Consider the following 21,645-nt stretch of genomic DNA (forward strand, 5'->3'; position numbering starts at 1 on the left):
CCCTCTTGGAGGTGGCTATTCACCTGAAGTATATGTAGGAGAAGGAGCACCGTCGTGTAAATCTAAGAATCCGATATTTGAGGATCAAAGTTTGACATCCAATTCAAATTCAAATCGTCCAAATCGTTGAATACTAGGTTGAGAGAATCGAATGCCAAACCTGTATCGGTGGGGATAACATTGTTGTCATTTATGGTATTGTTATTGTTGAACCAAGTAGTCGATGGACGTCCGGATTCCTCTGGCCCCAAAAACATCGGATCGAGATTGAGGGTCGAGTCGAGAGAGGATTCGGAAAAGTCGAACAATGTCACATCAGTATTGTCGATACCTGTCCGATGGTCAAAATCATGTATACCTCCCGAGGGTACACCATTCGTATTCACACTCGTACTTGTATTTGTACTGGCAGGGAACATTTGAGGAGGTGGTGGAACATTAATCCACTGGGCAGTAGAAGATGAATCAGAGGTCGTCGTGGGTTTGAACTCTGACTTTGTTTGTTGGTGTCGGTGTTGATCCAAAGTCAATCGTATGGCGTGTGAAACTCTTTGTGCGTCTCTACAAGCCGGACCTTTTTCCAGACAAATGTCATAAGAATGTTCGAGTAAACCAAAGACTTCTTTTTGGGTGGCTAATTCGATGGCGAAACTTTGATATTGATTTGTACCACCGTTGTCATCATCGGCGGCGGCGGCGGCAGTAGTAGCTGTAGAAGTGGTAGCAGTATGACCAGAAATACCACCCCGACTCCAATTCTTCCTCAATCTTCTTTGACGACAAAGGTGTACCACGAGACACAAAACCATGACACCCAACAAGAAATCATTCATGGTGAAATTATTCAACATCCATCTTTCCATGTACAATTGACCTTCTGGGTTTTGTTGTTCCTTGTACATGTCGACGAATTGACTCACCAGACTTTTGGCTGCCTCGACACAAGCCATTGTACTAAACACATTACCCTTGACCATGTACTTGCGATGTAAAACCAGCAAGTTCTTCAAGTGGATGAATTCGATGTAGAACCGAGTCATGATCAAAAATGGTGAGTCGGTGAAAGAATCGGCCAGGGCTCGACTTCGCAGGACTTCGGGGATACCAGAATGGACGCGACGGATCTCTCGGTCGAGTTCCGAAATTTCGGCTTCTGACCGTTCGGAAAAGGACAAGGCGTCTCGTGATACTTTACTGAACAACGCCAGCATCCGGTCTTTGACGATGAACCAAAGGAGCCGAGAAGGTTCCTCTTCGGACCTCGAAGGTGGTAGGTGCGTGGTTGACTCGTTAAAATCCGCGTCCAACAGATGTCGAGGTGGCTTTGTGTCACTGTTTTCCAAAACGATACTGCTGGGCAAACCCAACTGGAACGACACCATGGTGTCGTACTGTTTCAAGACCGCCCAGAACCGACGGCGCATCTCGGCCTCGAACGGTGTAAAGTGACCGCGTCCGTGGCCCCGGCCCTGACCGGCCAGGTGGTCCGGGTCACGGTGGTAGCCCATCTCGTACGCCATGCGGACCACAATGGCAAGGATGGTGCCGGCCTCGCGTGACGGTTCGAGCGTGCCCAGGTTTTTGCAGTGGCCGTAGATGGCGAGAGCTTCGAGCGCGAAAGGTTGGTGTCGTCGATAACTTCCCAAGACCAAACACCTCGCCGCGGCTCTGTGGAGTCGGTGACGGCGTCGACGGATGAGGTCGCCCTCCTCTCCTTCACGAGAGGCGTCTGTCGTGGAGTTGGTGGTGGTGGCGGTGGTGGCGGCACTGGTACCCGTAAAACCCCCAATCAAAGATGCCATGTAACATATCGACAACAACATGGAAAGCCATAAAGGGTTGACCTTTGTAGGGTCGGCCCAAAACTCCCGGTATTGACGTTGGAATTGGTACGTGTGTACAAAGGGAACGACAAACGTTTCCCCGCGAAAGTAGACGGCCAAAGCCCGGTCGATTTCGACCTTGGGAGGGAGGTCCTGATCCAGAATGTCTCGAAGCGAGAAACTACTCGCTCCTCCGAAGATGATGTCATCGTCGTTGTCTCCTGCCGACCCTGAAAGAGCCGACCTGGGTGGGGTGGAAGTAGTAGAAGAAGATGTGCCGGCGGTGGTACTCTCAGAAACTTCGTCCGGCGCCGTCAGCGCGACCTTTAGTTCTTGAATGTCGTCGAGGATGGCCGACCAATGTGTGAATCCGACGTAGCGACTGTCGCCGCCGGAGGACGGCGACGAGGAAGACGCGTCAGTGGGGAGGTCCAGGTCGACCGGGTCGTGAGGCAATGAAGGTGGTGTTCTGGGCTTGGTTGGCATCGCATGTGCCGCCGTCGGTTTTTGTTCAGTGGCTGACGACAACGACGACTGTTGCTGCTGATGCTCCATCAGCTCCCTGACCATGGCTTCGAGGTGCATCAATCTATCCTCGGCCACGGAGGACGACGAGCGGGCACCCTCATTTTGAGAGTGGTTGGACGGGGTAGGTCGATGGTAGGAGCACGCCGTTGCGACGTCTCTTTTGACACAACTCCCGCATGGCTGCGCTCTGTCGCATCGAAGCTTGGATTTTCGACATTGATTACACGCCAGAGACTCTCTTGGTCGTTTGGTGATTTTGGACGTGGATGGATCCGCTCGGAATTTGGTGGTCAAACTTGTAAAGTCTGTCATGTTTCTTCTTTACGAGTACATTTTTACCAGGTAGAAAAGTCTTGGGAGTATCCGGAGCGATATTTGGCATGAGAGAAACATGTTTTTGACAAGGGTTTTCATCAATACTGATGCCTTTCATTTCTAAGCTACCACAATCAAGCGTGCCGTGCGCCACGGAGGTAAGTTGTGTTCGATGGGGCTAAACTCCGTACGGACGAACATTGCTGGTGGGTCAAAGGCCAGCCTTGCCGGACCCCCCGGTGATTGTTCAAAGCCAACTCACCATGGCTGAACATTGTCTCTTCTGATGACTTTCCCAACATCCTGATCTCTCTTTCCCTCGACCACATCCTTGACGAAATTGGCACCGATGGTCGGATCCAGCCCTCCCATCTTCTTGATCAGTTCCGGGTTACCACCCAGTCCCGTCACCAACATACCCGGAGAGATGGCAAACACCTTGACACCGTCTTCCTTGAGGATGCGAACCCACTCCCTCATCATCATATTCATACCGGTTTTTGCGGAACGATACGAACCCAGTCCTATCCTCATCGGTTCCTTCGGCCAACCCTTGGGCGCGGGCTGATCGATCCACAACATCCCCTTCTCGGCTTCGGTGAGGGTCGACGTGCCACTCGTGATGAAGAGTAGCCTGGGACCATTATTACTCGACGATTTGAGAAGTAACGGCACAAAAGTGTAGGTCATGATCTGAGTGCCCGTGGTGTTGACATCCCAAGACTTATTCCAGGCTTCTCTCATGGTCAACTTCCCACTGGCTATCAGAGGGTCGAATTGGGCTCCTTTTCATTCTCAGAAGTCAGCAGGCATGCCGACGTAGACCCCGGAATTGGTCAGTTGGATGTTTTCTGGTGCGTGCTATCTCACCTGCATTGTTGATCAAGACGTCCAAATACCCATACTCGGACGACACCTTTTCAAAAGCCTTGTTGATTGAAGTATCGTCTTCGATGTCCACTTGGATCGGCTTGACCGTACTCGGACTGTTTGGGAATTCGGCTTGGACCTGTTTCACTGCCGCCTCGGCTTTGGTCATGTCACGACCTCCAAGAAGGATGGTATACGCAGTAGATGATTGGCATAATGATCGTACTGTCTCGTAGCCAAGTCCCGTATTGGCTCCGGTGATGAGAAGAATCTGATTTGAAATCATGATTCAACGTTTCTTGTTCGTATTTTTTGAAGCTGATCCGGTCTGACTTGTCTGGATGATGATGTTGTTCCTACCTCTCATTCAAAAGGTTCCCATACTTTACTCTCTTATATATGCATACCTTACATGGTAGACTGTACATGGTCGGGTCTCGGACAGCTGTTTCGGCTCAGAGTCTTGCCTGTTTTGAATAATGGCACAGAACTTCTCTTCTCTCCTCAGAGCACAATGGTCATCGAAAAAGAAAATCAATACTCAGTCTATATTTGGTAGTAAGTTCGGCCGCAATCATTACTCTACAGTGTGAGTACGAGTACAAAGTCTCCAGCATGGCCATTTACGTCATGGGTCTTGATTTCGTGGTGATGGTGCTGGACTGTCTTGATCGATCTTTCTTGCAAGGCTTTGAGGTTCTCCGGGGTGTCTTACGGAGTATTGGATTTTGATCCAAGGTAGGCTTTGACACCGGCCGAGACTATTTCTTTTTAAGGAACGATGGAGCGATCAGTGCCCGATGGGGTAGAAACCCACCGACTGGCCGGGGAGTTCGCAAAATTTCGTGGGGCACTTTTTGTACCCTGCTGTGACGAAGCCACAAGGAATTTGCCGGCGGCAAGGATTATAGTAAAAACGACAGGGGGGAATAATCTGGCATTTTCGTACCGGTGGAAGGGGAAAGAAAAAAGTCCCACAGGAGGACAGTAGTACCTCACATACCTGAACAAGCCTGCTTTTCTGATTTCTTGATTGGTTTTTGATTCTTTTGGACCCCAAAAGAGGCCAAGGATATTCACGACCACCATGAATCTCTCTCCCATCCCTGGAGAAGTTTCGAGCAATGAGCAATGGGTTCACAGGTTGAAGGTCGATCGCTCGTCTTCGTAACAGAGCAGCAGCACGCCCCCCTCTTCAAAGGACCATAGCCTATCTTCAAGATGAATCCACAAAATGAATCATTGCGATTATGACTACGAAATATGACCTGGTCACCCCCAGACGATCATGATCTTCACGACAATTTGTAACGAGTAATGCTTGTCAATATCCGTGCAAATACCCTCGGAGTCCTCGGTGGTGAAAATTGGTGCGAGCCACAGCCTCGTCTATCATGATGTACACTATGTACGGAGAACCTACTACAGTACATATACAGGTCTAACAATAACACGACACCACCACCTTCCTCATTGAGCACGACCTTCCTCATCTGTCCCTGTCACAGCGACTTTTTTTGTTTGATTCCAAGATTTCTTGTGCGTTGCATACAAAGATACATGAAGCGAACAACATGCATGCTCCGCATGCATGGCTACACTTCACCCATCACAGTTGCGGTGAACGTTGTGATCGGTACTTACTTTCCCCATTTACACCACCACATCTCATCCATTTCCAAGTCAGGCAGGTCGGAAAATCTGTCCTCCCCCCTCTCCCTATAAAGCTTTGAGATGTGTAAGTAAGGCCTACTTGCTTATCCAGTAGTTACTCAGTAGCTCACAGAGATGAATTCCATGTCGCAAGGAATGACCGAAACAGGAGCTATCTTGGCCCCCTGGCTTCTCAATCTCACCCACAATCTCCTGTGCTGACCTATACAAAAATTTACAACAAATTACAGGTGCTGTACACAGAAAGTCCATGGATGCAAAGCAGGGGTTCCTCCTCGTCCTTGACTTGGTTGTGCTGACGATGACTAATTGGCCACGCTATATACACCTCTTTTTCATTTCTGCTTGTTGATGATGACAAAACGTCGGAATATCCCAATCACAATGATCGATGTCTCAACTCCATCGTATCATGTGCATATTGTCCTCGCATCATCATCTCACCCGGATGATTTGAAGTAGGTGCTGCATGGTTTGTAGGCCTCGGATGCATGTCTAGATCAAATCCCCCCATCTGTGCCTGCTGCTGATCATCATTGAACCCTCCGCCACCACCCGCGACATCGAAATACTCGTCGGCATGAGGCATGCCGGCCCAGTGCTGCATGGCATTGTAATCCCAACCGTGACTCATCTGAGGGCCACCCATGGGACTGTCCCAGCTCGTACTCCATCGTAAAGTATCAAACATATTGTCCATGTAAACATCCTGGCCACCCGTGCTGAGTGGCTGGGTCGTAGTAATGCCGTATGAATTGGCATAAGAAACATCAATGTACGAGGGGCGAAATCCTGATGACGGTTGTTGTTGCCCTTGTATTTGTTGCTGCTGTTGTGGCTGCTGTTGCTGAGGAAGTGGAGTGGATGTCGATTTTGGTGTCATATTGCTTGGAACATACACCTCTTGTGCCTCTGACGCCTGGACCTTGGACGAGGTGGAAGTACTTGCAGCAGATGTAGAGTCATCAGACTGTTTGCTAGACTCATACAATCGCACGACAACTTCCAACGACCTTTTCGCCGTTGTTGACCACAACTGTAGGTCCCGCATTGTGGCCATCACGGTCTCGACTTGCTGTCGACTGCTTCGAACCACGGCAGTGTCTGATGGGTCAGAATACAGACTCAGCAGCGGAACCATGACCGCCTGATACATCAACCAGTTGGCATTCCATCCCGCCATCTGGCAAGGCTTTTGGCCTCTCCAAGTTGTGGCGATGTCATTGATCAGATCAGCACAGGCTTCGCGGCATAGTTCAACAGCACCCTTTTTCTCGGAAGAGAGCTTCTCCCACTTCATTTTCCGCATTGCGTACCACAGAAGAGCCGGTCGATGTAGGTAGATACGATTGGTATAATAGCGCCATCTCATGACGTTCTTGAGAGTCGTCAGGCCAGGCGATTCAATTGCCGTTGAACGTGGTGTCGAAGCAGCGGCTCCTACCGATGAATTCTTGAACCATTCGCAGTACATCGCTTCCAGACCCTGGCGTTCCGTCTCATCTAAAAGAGGAGAGCAAGCAAGACCGTCTTCCATCGTCGTACTAATCTCGCAGAAACGTATGTTCTCCCGTACCAGTGAAAGCAACGCGTGCGACTGCCCGATGGGCTCTTGCGGTAATTTGGCCGTGATGGCAGGACTCAACCTGCCCATACTCGGCCTCCCTAAAGAATTTCCAGCCCACGTGTCCAGCATGAATGTAGACCACCATACTCGTCGCCGCATCTCTATTGAGTAAGCCGCCTTCTCGGCCTTTGCCGGACCGACACCCTCTGAATAATCCCGGTGAAGGCCCAGCATGGTTGCAAGTTTCAGCGTAGAACCCATGAGAGAGTTCGCCTGATTGGGAGACTGCACGTAGTGTAAGTAAAAGCCGCTGAGGATAGCCAATGCTTGGATCGTCTCCAGATGTGCAGAGTCCAGGGATTCGATGCTGAGATGCTGTCTCGCACGTTCGTAGTAGATCTGATGGTTTGTATCCTCTGCAGATCCGTTGGCAACGCTGCCCATGGCCATCACTGTATTGAGAAGCAGAAGCCATCTTGAATCCGTTCTCTTTGCGGCCATGTAAGTATCTCTAAACGACTGTTCCTCAATAAGTGGGATGAATGGGTGTACATAGGTGAAATACGAATTGATAAGTGGTATTTCATTCCACGCTGTTGAGGCTGATGCGTCCCCGGGCGTTGTCATTATCCCGCTCTCTGCGAGTGAGTGCTCAGGTGAAGATGCCGCTTCTCGACCCATGATGGCGTTTCGATCCGGAGAATTGGAAAGACAATCAGGGTTCAGCCATGTGATGACTCTCAGCACAGCCATGACAGAAGAGATACCAAGGTAAGATGGATTCTGTTTTACGTGCAAAGATAGCATGTCCACGTCATCCGTAATGCCCTGGAGCTGAGATGGTTTTTGATCAAGCGAATCGTTGTATTCCTCAGGCATCGGCTGGAGCTGCTCGAGGCTGCCTGCTTCTGGGTTCACCCGATGAGGTCTCTCATCCACGCTAGGAGTTCGAGGAGAAGGTGGATGACATGGATTTGTTCTTGAGATGAGCTCAACAAGTCTGTCCCTTGACATCTCTCTGAGTTGATCTGGATGTACATTGGGAAAGAGCTTTTGCAGGACACCTCGATAATCTTGAAGTGTTTGTGAGATCTTCTCGACCGATCTGGGGACGAGTTAGATAGACAATCAACAAGGAGCTCAACCTGGACTCACCTCCGCGTCGGTACTTGTCTCTGTCGCGGCTGAGTGTAATGACAAGAAGCTGTCTTCCGATACCACTGACACGTCTCGCACGGATGTTCGCCATTGCAACGAATCTTCCTCCTTCGACAAGGCTCACAGGCTCTTACAGTGGAGGTTCTTCTTTTCGCCGCGGAGCTTGCATTTTGATCTGTGTGCTCGGGACTTGTATACTGAGCAGTCTCAAAAGTATGGAACATGTTGGAAGTGGTCAAGATTTTTGATGTTGTTGAATGAGAGAATAAAGGTGGTCGCAGAATAGCGAGTCGCTTTCTCCGTGTCGTCTCGAGTCATGAGCGTGAAGGGACGAGCCACGTAACCTTATCAATGGACCCGGAGAGAGAGGATGATGCCCGAGGAGAACAACTGATGGAAAGGTTACCTGGAACACGAACCTTTTGTTCACTGGGAACCGCGTCTGGAATATCATCGGGAGTCAAATTTGGTCCTGGGGCGACCTGACAGTCTTTATGAAGCGGAAAAGAGAGTCGGCAAGATATTTGGGGCTGGAAGCACGAGACAGCGAGTGAGATGAAGATCAACCCCTGCTATGATTCGCAGGGCAATCTCTCGAGCGTGTAGAGTGACACTGTAAAGCCTAGAGTCGGTTCAGGCGTATTGTGGCTAAAAGACATGTCATGACTCGACGAGTCCATGTATGTTTTGAGCCCGTGGCAGAATCTGGGGAAAAAGTGACAATTGCTGCGGCTGGGATCCATTTCCTAGCATGCTTGGAATGATCTGCCTGCATGAAGCTAGAGCTGACCGGTGGAAAGCATGGAAGGGTCGCAGAAATGGATGCACACCAGGGAAGGGAAACTCAGGATCGGAGGGTGGATTGGAAGTCGCTCTGACCAGTAGAGACTCCCTTGTCTCTCCATTGACCTTGGCCCATGTGCATCGCGCTATAGCCGTCAAGGAGCGAAACGACCAGGCAATTAGCTCCTTGAATTGATATCACGCCAATAATAGTGAGGGTGAGTCTAAACCCTCGTCAGTGTGTATGCAAATCCTGCTACAGTAATAGATAGCGAGTTACGGAGTACGAGTAGACAGCCGCCTTCTCCTTGCCTTGCCTCGATTGTGTGGGGCCTGCATGTTTTCGGACACATTTTCGGCAGCTGTTGGCCTCGTGCTCTGGACGGTAAAGTAGACTATACTTGACCCTCCTCCTCCACCAGATCGCTGGGGTTTGAGATTGTGCAGGTAACTATCGGTATAGGCACGACTTCGGGCATTTCGACAATGTTGAACGAAGCGTCTCAAAGCCCCCAAAAGCAAAGTCCGGCCCCCCCTTTGATCTCCCGAACATCTGCCACCGGCAAAGCCCGTCGCCAGGCCATGCCGTCGGCTAACATGTGGCATCAAGTACCTAGAGCCACCACTACCACCACCTATGAAGCCATCAAAAGTAGATTGGGGCAGACAATCACCCTACGAGCGAACGCAAGAGAGACACCACTACTTCCAAAATGTCCCACAAACACAACCACCTCAGCATTGTGGCTACGTATTCGGATCCTGTTGACTGGCCAATGATGCAAGTTGCAAGGGTGACTCGTAGTATACCATGGCTGCTGAGGCTTCCGTTCGTCCTAAGCCAAAACACCCCCCTGCTCTTGCATAGACATGGATAACAGGCTTTTTCCAGAATCAAATTATCCGCAAGGCAACCCATCCCAAGGGCTTAACAATTCCTCCGACAAACGAATCTCACTCATAACAGGGCTGTTTCGGCTTCTACAATTCCAAAAAGGAGGGTTCCAAGCAGGGAATGAACAGTAACGGAACACTTCATCAGTTACAACATATTCATGGACCTCGTACATGCTCTGGCACAGACCCAAGCCAAGTGACAGAGTAGTGAGATGACTCTCGAAGGAGAAAAGATATATCCCGGTGTGAAGCTATGAGGTCCCAAAGAGACACACCGACATTCTACCGGTGCGCCTGGCGTTTCAACTACCGGCCGGATCATCATCATCATCATGCGCTGGCGGCTTCCTTTTCACCCTTGTTGCATCGATCTAGCTATTCTTAAAGATTTCTAGAATATATGCTTCTGCCTGGATGCATTGATTGTCGATACGTGGCACTTTCCCCGGCTGGTGTCAGCCTTTCGCCGTCTGGTTGGCGATGTCGTGATAGCGCATGCAACATGGTACTTGTCTGAGCCTTGGATGCTGATGGAACTCACCTTCTGCCACTGGGAATTGCCCGCCAGGCATTCATGACATCGACGTTATAGCCTAGTCTGCATGTGTGCCTTGCTCGCCAGCCCCCAAGTATGTCCAGGTCAAGGGAGGATCGCCATCCCTGAGACCTCTTACTTTGACAATCTGCTTATCGTTGGGAACCACATCGATAGCACTGTCGCTGAGATGGCATCCTTCCCGCTCTTCGAAGACAAGACATTTGACAGGCCTCTCTGCTGTAACATGCATTTCGTCACCAACAAGGTCGACTTTGACATTGCGCTCCGGGAACTGTAGATACTTGAGTGGTTGCGGCCAATCTGTATCGCGACCCACTAGTTTCCCATTGACCCAAATCCGTGCAGCAAGTATGTGGGGTTCCTGGTGCACATTGTCGATATGTCCGTCAGAGACATGTGTTGTACCGTTGGGCGCGATGCGAATGCCCTGCATTGTAATCTTGGGTTTGATCTCCCGGCCCGTTCGAACTGAGACAAACTTAACCTCCACGTCTGCGGCGATTTCTTCTTGGTGAGAACTGACCACCCACAATTCCCAGGCCTGGGTCTGGGGCTCTCGAGCATGTGTTACACTCCAGTCATGGTGGGCACGGCGGATCCCTACCGCCACGGGGGCCAGGACACGCGCCATAGCATAATAAGCAGGCTTCCTTCTGAGATAGTAATCGACGATCGACCAGCTCGTTGTCGGCCAGCAGTCATTGAGTTGCCAGACCAGTGCTCCACCACAGTGTCGTCCATCACCCCATTGCTTGCGCCACCCCCGATAACCAAACATCAGAGCTTCACATTGGATGAGCTGAGTCAGGTGAATGTAAGCCTCCAAGTCGGTACAAGTCCTCACGTTCTCAACCAGATACGTGGCTATCCGTCGCTCATGTCCATCAGCTTTGTTGTGAAAATCGAGGACGTGACTTTGAGGATACAGATCTTCATCCTTCTCTACAAAGCTTTTGATCGTCGCAATGTGAGGAAATGCCTCCATGCCGAACTCGGAGTTGAAGCGTCCACCTAGTGAATCAAAGATCTGGTATTTTTCCTGCTTACCATGCCATACATTCCACTGGTGCATGTCTCCAACTGTCGGATCAAAGCTTTTCTTCCCATGGCTCCACGGAGAACCAGGCCAGTATGGGATCCAAGGAGCCTCAGCTTTGGAGAGCCGAGGTAACAGTGACTCATAGATGTATCGAGCCGGGAAGTCTGATTTGAGCCAGTTCTTCTCGTCCTTGTCATCATAATCATACGTCAAATTGAGTTGCTCCTGAACCTGGTAGTCTTCGTTGTTGCCCGCAAATATTGCCAGGCAGGGGTGGTGTCGAAGTCGTCGAACATTGGCGATAACCTCTGCCTCGATGGATTCGAGAATGGCAGGAAAGCAAGGATAATTTCCACAAGCAAACATGTAATCTTGCCAAACCATTATTCCTAATTCGTCGCATGCATCGTAGAATGAGTCGTCTTCATAGATACCACCGCCCCAAACCCTAGGTCCACCGTCAGCATAGACCTCACCAGTATCTGACAAGGTACAGTGGCACTGCGATCATGAGCTTACCTGATCATCTTCTGATTGGCGGGAACCATTAGCTCGATCCATGCCCTGTATCTCTCGGGCGTTACGTTGGTGAGGAAGCTATCAGTCGGTATCCAACAGGAGCCACCGCAGAAGATATCTACACCATTGACTCTGAAGTAAAATGATTTGCCATGAGCATCGTCGTCCTGTACTAGTTCGATCTTCCGCAGGCCGACTCTTCGAGATGTCGTATGAAGTGGCATACCCTCAGTAGCAATTGTGACAGTCACTGTATATAGTGGTTGCTTTCCGTAGCCGTTTGGCATCCACAACTCCGGACTCGGAATGGGAAGTTTGATTGAAGCTTTCCCATCTTGGTCCGCTACACAGTGGCTGGCTGATACCACCTTACCATCAAGAAGTATGTTGAATTGAGCCAGCAATTGAGGAGGTGTGCTAGAATCTCTTTCGATCTCTGCTGTTGCATGAACTGTCGCAAGTTGGTAGTCGTCCGAAATGTTGATGTCGAGTTTGAGGTCTGAGACTCTCGCATGGTACATCTCAATTCGTACCGGCTTCCATATACCGGCACAGATCAAGATCGGACCCCAATCCCAGCCCCAGTGGCACTGAGCTTTTCGCACTGCTAAGCGATCAGGTGGATCATTGAAACAAAGGAATCTATGCTCGGGATGCTGGGCGCGGATTTCTCTGGCTTTGAGAAATGCGGAATCGAACTCGATTTCTAGATCGTTGTCGGATCTTGCTTGGATCGCTTCGGTAACATCTATGCGATGTGGCAAGAACATGTTATCACTCTCCAGGATGAGTTTCCCGTTGAGCCTGACATGAGCGAACGTGTCGAGACCGTCAAAGGCCAGAACAACTTTCGTCTTAGGCGACACATCTGGTCTAGCAATGGTAGTGCGGTATGTCCAAGATTTTTGCCCTACCCATTCGGCTTTGGTCTCATTGAAACCTATGAAGGGGTTCTCCAACCTAGAGGTAGCATATCGATCAGCGTCAGTAGAAAGCCTTTCAATAATACACACACCTTCCGCAGTCGAGGAGGTCCTGGTGTACAGTGGATGGAATTTTCTTGACCGGATTCCATGCATTGTCTCCGATATCATCAGTTTGCTTGAACGACCATCCAGTGGACAGGTCAATCACTTCCATGATGGATGGAGTATTCGGTGGCATCGAGATATCGCCCATCCTTTATTGCGTCGTGGTGAGAAGAGGAAAAGAAAGGGGATTTTGTGAAAGAACCCTTCCCACACACCGACCGACTTTGAGGGGGGAATCCTTGTTACAAGATACAATTTCAGGCAGGATCACCTCTAGATTTTGTGCGAAGCAGCGTTGACGCCGCGTTAGGCACGACCTAGGTATATATGGCGTTCTCAGGTCAGTAAGCCACTTCCGGATAGAGATTGACTACGACGAGTCTTCGCTTCAGGGATCAACCGGAAGATGGCGAAAGAAGGCATAGAGAGGTATCTCGAGAGGCTTGACGTTCTCTGGACGGCGCAAGAGCCCAATCAAAGCGACGGTTGAACTGCGTTTTCCTGAAATACATCGGAGGCACAAACTGCCGACGCTGAACAGGAATCGCCTGTCGCTTCTACCCGGAGTCTTGCCGTTTCTTCGGCTTTGACCATCATTTCTTCCCGTGGCAATTCTAGATAAACGTCTAACCCAAGCTGCGATTTACCTCCCACTACACTCTGGCCTTTGTGCCTTTCTAGAGACACATCTCCCCGGACTCTTTTCAACAGATACGCGACCCGGCAGTGTTCCGATGAGATCCAAAGTACGGAGTATCAATCCCTGCAACCCGAAATTCGCCTCCCGCTACTTGCGCGGTTCCAGTGATGCGATTGTCTCCCTCCATCTCCTTCCAGCTGCAAGATCCCCCGCATCCTCTTTTGCTGTCCGTAGACAAGTCCCTAAGCAGTAGCCCTGAGAGGCAGGAATATTCATGTTATACACGAAGAGCGTAAAAGCTTGGGACATACGGATTACAGCTGTGTGGAATGGCCTGAACAAGAGAATGGCGTTTCTCGAGTATCGTGACGGTGCTATCATACCCATCTACGACTCGATAAGCAAAGCCTGGTCTCATGCCATGTCAGAGCAATATTCGTCCAGATTGTCCAGGTTCGCAGCAACCTATTCTGATCACAAGCTCCTGACCAGAGCGTGACATTGACACTGTGCATGTGCAGTGTATCACCAGCCCCATGTACCTGGGCCACCCTTCATAGGACCTTCCAATTCACTAGTCACCCATCCACCATAATAGTCACCTGTATCAAAGGTTAGGTCAAAGGTCAAGAGTGAAGTCGGGTGTGGACAAGCCGAATCACCTTCTTGAGGTGTCACTTTCTCATCGTCCACGAAACATTCCCATGGGACATCATTGGCATAGAATGACAGATACCCCTTGATGTCCTTGAATGCCGGCGTGGGCGATTCGTAGCTCCATACTTTACCCTTAACTGTCTCGCCCGTGGATTGGTTGGTGACATCCCAATATGTGGCCCGACCCTTCCACTCACACAGCGAGGCTCTCCCTGGTGCCTGGCTGAGCTTGAAATCATGCAAGATTGAGTCTCGCGGAAGATAGTATGTCGGTGGGTGTGTTGTTTCCAAGACCCAGAAAGAAGATCGGGTGTCAGCAAGAGTCTGACCACTCCATCGTATCAGTAGGTGTCGAGGAATCTGCTCCAGCAAGGGTGGTCGTGGGAAGTTCTGCACATTCAGTTTAGGTCTGGCCGACATTGTATTACCATGAGAAAAAGTAGACTGCAAAGCATTATCATAAGGTAGGTAAATATACAGAGGAAGAAGACATGGTGTATTCTTACTATTGTATACGTGTTTGATGACGCTGAGAACCTTGGAGAGTCCGGGGAAGATCGGCTTTTCTCCGGTATCGAACTTGTAGAGAACATACGTAGCTTACCAAGCTTCAACCTTTCCAGCTATCGCGATTCGTTCTCTCTCTCCCTCTCAACCCGTATATTTCTTCTTCGGCGACCAGGGAACCGGGTCGAGAATCAGCAGCAACACCACACCGCCACCAGACAATGGCGTCGCTCGCACTCAGCGCCGCTTCTGGCGCCATCTTCGGATCTGCATTGACCGCGTCTGGGGTTTACTCTCCTTCGGTCATTGTTTCTCAGATGGGACTTTCGAATTTCCACATGCTCAAGTCCTTTCTCGCGGCCAGCGCGTGCAGCGCACTCATTGTGGTCGGCGCCAATCGCTCCGGCTATGCGCGACTAGCACCTCGAACAGACTCGTCGTATGGTTGGTTCATGAGATATGACGCCAACGTCGTCGGCGGTCTGCTCCAAGGTATCGGGATGACCTTGACCGGTGCATGTCCCGGCACGGTTTTGGTGCAGATGGCCCTAGGCATCCAGTCCGCCTGGCGCGTCGCAGTGGGCGGTGTCCTCGGCGGGATCGTGTTTGCGAAAATTGGAGATGCTCTCAACCAGCAACGCCAGCAGACCACTCCGGCAGCAGCGACAGACAAGGGAACGGCGTCACATACCGTCCAGGAAAAGACGGGCTTTTCTACGACATCCGTCGTCTTCATCTACGAAGCTCTGTGTGTCCTGATGATAATAGCGGCGAATCATCTTGCGCCGCCTGCACAAAACCACTGGCTGAATCCGATCCTGGGTGGGTTTCTCATCGGTGTCGCTCAAGCCACTTCGGTTCTCTTCACGCGAAAGACTCTCGGTGTGTCGACCGCCTATCTGGACATCGGCAGGTACTTTTGGAGCATCTTGGAAGGCAAGGCGGGCCCGGGCTTATCCAATGTCATCTTCGCCGGTGGTATCATGGCAGGGTCCAAGATCATTTCTCAGTACGTCCCAATCAGTGCAGACAGTGGCCCTGGGACGAGTCCAGCTGCGGCCCTAGCCGGCGGCTTTGCCATGATATTTGGTGCCAGGCTGGCCGGGGGTTGTACCAGTGGACACGGCATCAGTGGAATGGCGACGATGAGCTTCAGTAGCTTCATTACCGTCGCGTCCATGTTCGGAGGCGGTATCGCTGCAGCTTTCCTGATACGATGAAATTTTCCAAGCCATCCATCCAAAGATCTACCCGGCCATACAACGACCTATACGCAAAAATGGTCTATAATTGAATCGCACAGACTACAAAGAAATTCTTTTGGCTTTGTCTCACATTCATGCTTTGTGGTCCGCCAACAGTCATCGCGGTCTCGCGTTCACCGGGCGCCTCCATAATGGACAACTGCCTGAACCATGAAGAAATTTCACTTTACAAAAACCCACCCCTGCCTGCTGCCTGCCTGCCTGCCTATATTGCTCGGTCTGGATTTTTACCTTACAATACACAATACTCTTCTACAACTACTTGGTGCTCTATTCCAGCTTCAATTCCAGCAAAGCACACATTATCAACCACCATCACGTTCAAGTTCTTCTGCAGAGTCCTCTGCTACCGTCATGTCATACCTGAGACTGATCCCCGATGAGCACAAGGAGGCCAACATTTTGATCTCCGATACAGCTCAATCCACTTCCAAGGACCGATCTTCAACACCAACTTCTGAGGGTTCAAGCACAAGCTCGTCTCGATTGTTGAACAGCACCGCAGCCTTTCTCGTCTTGACACCGTGCATCGGAAAAAAGCACAATGCAACAGTCGGAACCCAAGATGCGGAAGTACCCCAACCAAAATCGGATGTTAAATTGTAAGAAGACAATCAGTCGGTCCTCCGCCTTGTGTCAGATGTCAATAAATCATCACTGAGCGATACCAACACCACCATCAACCTCGACCACGCTCCCATTCATAAACCTACTCCCGTCACTGAAAAGAAACACCACGACATCAGCAACCTCATCCGGCGTGCCTGTACGTTTCAGACCGATATCCCTCGCGAGCTCCTGCACCCTCTCCGGTCCCGCACGGAATGCGACGTTCGTGGGCGTTTCGACTATCCCCGGCGCCACGACGTTCACCCTGATCCCCTTCTCCCCGAGTTCCAATGCCATACACTTTGAAAACCCAATCACCCCGTACTTGGTCGCACAGTACACGGCGAACCCGGCCGTCGGGTACAAACCACAAACCGAAGAGACGTTGACGAAAGACCCGCCACGGCGCATGTGGGGGATGCATGCCCTCGTCATGGCGAAAGTCCCTTTCAGGTTCGTGTCCATCAGCTTCGACCAGTACTCGTCGGTTATGTCTTCCGTGGGGAGGTTAGTTGGATTGATACCTGCGCAGTTAAAGACGTGGTCTATACGTCCATTGTACCGGTGTACGACCGAGGCGACAAAGGTGTCGACGGATTTTGTAGATCTGACATCTACAATTTCGGTCATGTGGTTTTGTTTTTGTTGTTGTCGTTGTTGTTCAGAGTGTGGGTTGTTGTCAGGACTTGCAGAGACAGAAGCAGAGTCGGCGGCGGCATCTTGACACAATTCTAGTGTTGTTTTCAACCCTTCTGAATCAATGTCCGACAATGCTAGATTTGCTCCAGCCGAAGCTAGGCGGATGGATGTTGCCCTTCCGATTCCACTACCTGCTCCGCATATGACGACTACGTGGTCTGTAAAAGGTGCCATCATGAATGCTAGAGTGTTGTGTGGTCACAAATAGTATGAAAGAAAGTCTTTCGTAAGCCAAAAAACAGAAGAAAAAAGAACGTCTCTTGTCGAGTACTGCGTAATAAAAGAATATGGAATAGTCCGTGAGGGTTTTCTGTCCGCCATAGAGGGCCGAACACCATTGACTGTACTCGTCGTCAACACAGCGTCGATGAAATCCGTATGTTTGTGCAAATCGGGCATCTCCATGATTATTATATTGGTATCATACAGACATGACACTTGTCTCTCCGATATCTTTGTAATCAAGGTATCCAGTGTCAACTGCTAGCAATGGCCACAAACTCCAAATTTTTCCAATATAGATTATCAAATTCGACCTCATGTCAGGTAAAAAAAGCCCAAATAAGTTGAGTGAGATATAGAACGAAAAACCCATGTTCCAAATCTATCCCCCCCCTTTGCACCACACCAAGTCTCAGGCCTGTCTGTATGTGCCTTACTAGTATCCTCGCGTAGAGTGAACCGCGTCATACAAGACGACTGACCACGCATCAACCACCACCTCAAAACAGAGCGACGGCGCCGGCGACACCAACCACTGCGGCGAGGACTCCCTGACCAAACTTCACCTCCACCGCAGCGCCAGTGTACGTTGCCGGTGCCGAGCCAGGAGCGGTAGGTGCCATTCCCGTGGTGGTGGTGCAGGACGTGTTCCACATGGTCGTCCAGGTGGTGGGGACAGTCGACACTGAGGCCGTGATCGTGGCACTCGCAGTGTCCACGGGTACGCTCGTGGTCGACGTCTCGGTCGTGGGCACAGTGGTGGTCGAAACACCACCTACAACCGCGCCGTCGGTGGGGGCGTTGTATGAGTCGCTTGCCGTCGGAGCGTCGGCACCCAGGCCTTTGCCGCAAATGGTCTGACCAAACGCCACGGCAGCTACGTATATGGTCAGTATCTGAGCCCCTGCAAGAATGCGACGAGCAATATTTACCTTGGACGTCGCCCGTAGAGCAGGACTGTAGGATGGTGGTGGTGATGGCTTCCTGGAATGCTTTCGAATTGCAGATGCAAGTCGTGTCACTCAGAGAGCAACCAGACGAGCCCAATGCCGCAGCTGCTGCATCTCTCTGTTGGCTCAGGAGGTGTGGTCAGACCAATCGTTTCTAGGCGTAAAAGTCGTCAAAGGAGGACTACTTACAGCACAAGGTGGAAGACCGCTCAATTGGCTCGAATCGACTTGGGGGATGGCCAGGGCCAGCTTGGTGGCCAATGCCACAAGGTAGACTGCGTAGTGCATCTTGATAGGTAGTCACTGAATTGTTATGGTAAGACGTAGGTGGCACGCGGACAGCACAACAGAACGCAGGGAGTGTGTAGAAACCAGAGAGCAAACCGAAGAGTATATCGACGGTGAGTGATAAATAGATATCAACAAAGAAGAAAAAGACGGCGATGGCCCATAACAAAGAATGTGAAAAGGGTTCCCACCGCACATAGTTGTTGTGCCAGTGGTCTTCAGGAGCAACAAGTATGTTGATGGTATCAGTGCTCTGGAATGTGGCCCAGATCAATCAAGCCAAGGTGGTGTACCCTTGCAGCCTCTCTGAACACACACATAGTAGTAGCTCATAATGACAACTTGATAGGTCTTTGTAATACGAGAGAGGAGAGACGATTCGGCCACAGCAGAGATGAATGGACAAAGAAACTCGAGGACGAGCTGCATGCGTATGCTTTTGTCCAGGGCCATGATGACGGAGTGCAAGGGCCAGAGATTCTCGACCAAAGCATCAATGGTCATGGTAGCTTACAGAGCCTAAGAACCCATACTAGACGGTCATGTTCATGACTGGGATTCCGACACAAGTCGTGGCAGATGTGAAAGTCTTGAAGATGTTGTCGTGTGGTTGTTTTGCCGAGTCTCGGCACATTCGACCGATATCGCTCATTATCCAAAAGCGACTGAAAACTCGGATCTTATCAGATAATCAGCATCAACTTTGATCATCTCGTCATTCCCCCATCCAGGCATCTTCTTCTTATACGACGTCCAGTCAGTCCTGTCCATGGACGACGCCATACCGTTCGACATTCAAAATGTCCTCCGACTGTCCCTCAAATCTTCCAGTGATCTTGTCCAAGTCTTAGAAACTTCCCGACGAAGGGGTCCGACGCCGGAACATCTACAGAAGATCATCGAAGTCCTACTATGGCACCGCAGGTTCATTGTGACCTATTACGCCGTCATAGGTGTTGTGGTTGTGATCTCATGTGGTGTGAAGATATATAAAAGTTCAAAGAGGCGGAAAACACAGCGACATGAAACCGAGAGATGTACAGCAGCGTCGTCCGAGACGGTATCATCATCGTCCAGTACATTGAGAGGCACGGTGACACCGCCCCCTGGCAAGAGTGACGATGTGTGCTGCAGTGAAACAACACCTTTGCTCTTTCGGGGGTCCGTCACTAGTCCTCGGCGGCCTCTTCTGTTACACCGGTTGAAGGCCTTCCTCTTGTACCAGCCGCCGCCTATACGCGCCTTGACATCTCCATCCAATGTTCTCCCCGACAACGGAACATCCTTGCTGCTTTTGTTCTTCCTTGGAGTCAATCTCTTCTACCTGTTGTACCGATCACCCCTGACCATATCATGGATCTTCATCCTGGCTGATCGAGCTGGCCTCTTATTCGTCGTGAACTTACCAGTTCTCTATCTCTTAGCAGCAAAGACGAACCAACCCATCAAACTCGTCACTGGCTGGTCCTACGAAGGGTTGAATCTTTTCCATCGACGACTGGGCGAATGGATGATAGCAGTGTCCATTATCCATATGCTTGGTATGTTCGTCGTCTGGTACACCATCCTTCGTCCACTCGACTTCGACCTCATACGATACTTAACCGCACCTGTGGTTTTCGTCGGAATCTCTGCCATAATTTCTTATTTTATCATATACATAACGAGCGTCGGCTGGTTTCGACATCTATATTACGAGGCTTTTCTTGGTCTGCACATATTCTTCCAGGTGGCAGCACTCGCTTTTCTGTTCTTCCATTATCCCACTGCTCGACCGTACGTGGCAGGAACGCTTTTCATTTGGGCCATTGATAGACTGGTCTGGCGGATGTCACTGTCCAGCCGGAAATACCTTGCTACATTAGATGTGGCTCCGGATGGGCACACCGTTCTACTTCACTGCGACATAGACCTGCAGCGGACACTCCTCGGCCTCCGAGTTGGGTTACATCACGGATGGCTTCCTGGACAACATGTGTTCCTCACCATTCCATCGATGGGCTTCAAATATCGCTTCCAAACACACCCCTTCACTATTGCATCGCCAGCTCCAGCACAGAACGCTGGTGTCAAATCTTGGCCTCTCGAGCTTGTCATTCGTTCCATCGATGGCTTCTCCTTGGACTTGTTGAAATACGCTCGTCATCATCAACACTGCGAGGTAATCATGGACGGCCCACACGGTGGCATCGAGGCCCTCGAGGCTGCCCACAAGGCCGATCGTGTCTGCTTCGTCGCAGGTGGGAGTGGCATCGCCGTCACATATCCACTAGCCTGGGACGTCCGAGTTGACCGTTCGATGCAACCCGATGCCCCAGTGAGCACCCGAACCGTCTACCGTGGAGGGATCAAGTCTACACAATCCGTGGTTGACTGTGGTCCTTTCGCCAACTTCTCCGGCTACGCCCATTTCTGGGTACGACAGGACTCGTCCCACGCAACGTGGATTTCGATGTTTCCTCGAGCCAGAAGTGTCAAACAAGATCCTACGATGATGAAAGTCTATCCCCGAAGCCTTGAAGGTGATGCTGATCAGGAAGAAGTGGCGAGCATTGTGACTCGGTCCTTCGACACAAGAGGCCCACGTTCCGAGGGTGGTAGACCTGATGTCAAAGGTGAAGTTTGGAACTGGGTGACTTCTACCTCGTCAACGAGATCATCGTCTTCTACATTGCTTGCCGCGGCTGGGACGGAGTCTGGGGTGATCACTGTCAAAGATTCGGCGAGCAGTCAGAATGATTCGAAAAACAGAGAAAAGATATGCATCATTGTCTCCGGCCCGGATGGACTTGTGCGGGATGTTAGGAATGTTGTAGCCCAGCTTGTCCAGGAAGGATGGGATGTAAATGTACATGTGGAAAAATTCGGGTGGTGAATATACAAATACTGGAATATATTATGGATATGCATTTTATGTGGTTACGGTGATGATGATGATGATGACTGGTACAGTGATACTTTTTATACGTTACAGAGGAGATTTAGCAACATTACAGAACATACATTCTTGATCATTGCGTCAGTTCTCCAGAACACAAGATAGAC

At 50.5% G+C, this 21,645-nt stretch overlaps 8 protein-coding genes across 8 annotated transcripts; 3 read left to right on the forward strand and 5 right to left on the reverse strand.

Moving 5' to 3' along the window:
- Positions 1 to 62: 62 nt before the first annotated feature.
- On the reverse strand, positions 63 to 2,707 carry PV06_02364 (uncharacterized protein; the record flags this gene model as incomplete). Its single annotated transcript, XM_016403037.1, has 1 exon — positions 63 to 2,707. The coding sequence occupies exon 1, from the start codon at positions 2,661 to 2,663 to the stop codon at positions 63 to 65; it is 2,601 nt and encodes an 866-aa protein (XP_016266934.1). The 5' UTR covers positions 2,664 to 2,707.
- Positions 2,708 to 9,813: 7,106 nt separating this feature from the next.
- On the reverse strand, positions 9,814 to 13,012 carry PV06_02365 (uncharacterized protein). The gene is made up of 3 exons (XM_016403038.1): positions 12,748 to 13,012; positions 11,733 to 12,692; positions 9,814 to 11,661 (listed from the first exon to the last, which is right to left on the reverse strand). The coding sequence occupies exons 1-3, from the start codon at positions 12,909 to 12,911 to the stop codon at positions 10,209 to 10,211; spliced, it is 2,577 nt and encodes an 858-aa protein (XP_016266935.1). The 5' UTR covers positions 12,912 to 13,012; the 3' UTR covers positions 9,814 to 10,208.
- A 358-nt stretch (positions 13,013 to 13,370) lies between these two features.
- Positions 13,371 to 14,543, reverse strand: PV06_02366 (uncharacterized protein). The gene is made up of 2 exons (XM_016403039.1): positions 14,066 to 14,543; positions 13,371 to 14,005 (listed from the first exon to the last, which is right to left on the reverse strand). Exons 1-2 carry the CDS (start codon positions 14,478 to 14,480, stop codon positions 13,929 to 13,931), a joined length of 492 nt encoding a protein of 163 aa, XP_016266936.1. The 5' UTR covers positions 14,481 to 14,543; the 3' UTR covers positions 13,371 to 13,928.
- Positions 14,544 to 14,724: 181 nt separating this feature from the next.
- PV06_02367 (uncharacterized protein) lies at positions 14,725 to 15,787 on the forward strand (the record flags this gene model as incomplete). Its single annotated transcript, XM_016403040.1, has 1 exon — positions 14,725 to 15,787. The coding sequence occupies exon 1, from the start codon at positions 14,789 to 14,791 to the stop codon at positions 15,785 to 15,787; it is 999 nt and encodes a 332-aa protein (XP_016266937.1). The 5' UTR covers positions 14,725 to 14,788.
- A 195-nt stretch (positions 15,788 to 15,982) lies between these two features.
- PV06_02368 (uncharacterized protein) lies at positions 15,983 to 16,438 on the forward strand (the record flags this gene model as incomplete). The annotated part of the gene is made up of 1 exon (XM_016403041.1): positions 15,983 to 16,438. One exon carries the CDS (start codon positions 15,983 to 15,985, stop codon positions 16,436 to 16,438), a length of 456 nt encoding a protein of 151 aa, XP_016266938.1.
- Positions 16,439 to 16,486: 48 nt separating this feature from the next.
- Positions 16,487 to 17,314, reverse strand: PV06_02369 (uncharacterized protein; the record flags this gene model as incomplete). Its single annotated transcript, XM_016403042.1, has 1 exon — positions 16,487 to 17,314. The coding sequence occupies one exon, from the start codon at positions 17,312 to 17,314 to the stop codon at positions 16,487 to 16,489; it is 828 nt and encodes a 275-aa protein (XP_016266939.1).
- Positions 17,315 to 17,749: 435 nt separating this feature from the next.
- Positions 17,750 to 18,600, reverse strand: PV06_02370 (uncharacterized protein; the record flags this gene model as incomplete). The annotated part of the gene is made up of 3 exons (XM_016403043.1): positions 17,750 to 18,239; positions 18,295 to 18,430; positions 18,502 to 18,600. 3 exons carry the CDS (start codon positions 18,598 to 18,600, stop codon positions 17,863 to 17,865), a joined length of 612 nt encoding a protein of 203 aa, XP_016266940.1. The 3' UTR covers positions 17,750 to 17,862.
- A 711-nt stretch (positions 18,601 to 19,311) lies between these two features.
- PV06_02371 (uncharacterized protein) lies at positions 19,312 to 21,614 on the forward strand. The gene has a single exon (XM_016403044.1). The coding sequence runs from the start codon at positions 19,370 to 19,372 to the stop codon at positions 21,473 to 21,475; it is 2,106 nt and encodes a 701-aa protein (XP_016266941.1). The 5' UTR covers positions 19,312 to 19,369; the 3' UTR covers positions 21,476 to 21,614.
- The last annotated feature ends 31 nt before the right edge of the window (positions 21,615 to 21,645 follow it).

Source organism: Exophiala oligosperma, assembly GCF_000835515.1.
Source record: "Exophiala oligosperma strain CBS 72588 unplaced genomic scaffold supercont1.2, whole genome shotgun sequence".
Lineage (NCBI taxonomy): Eukaryota > Fungi > Ascomycota > Eurotiomycetes > Chaetothyriales > Herpotrichiellaceae > Exophiala > Exophiala oligosperma.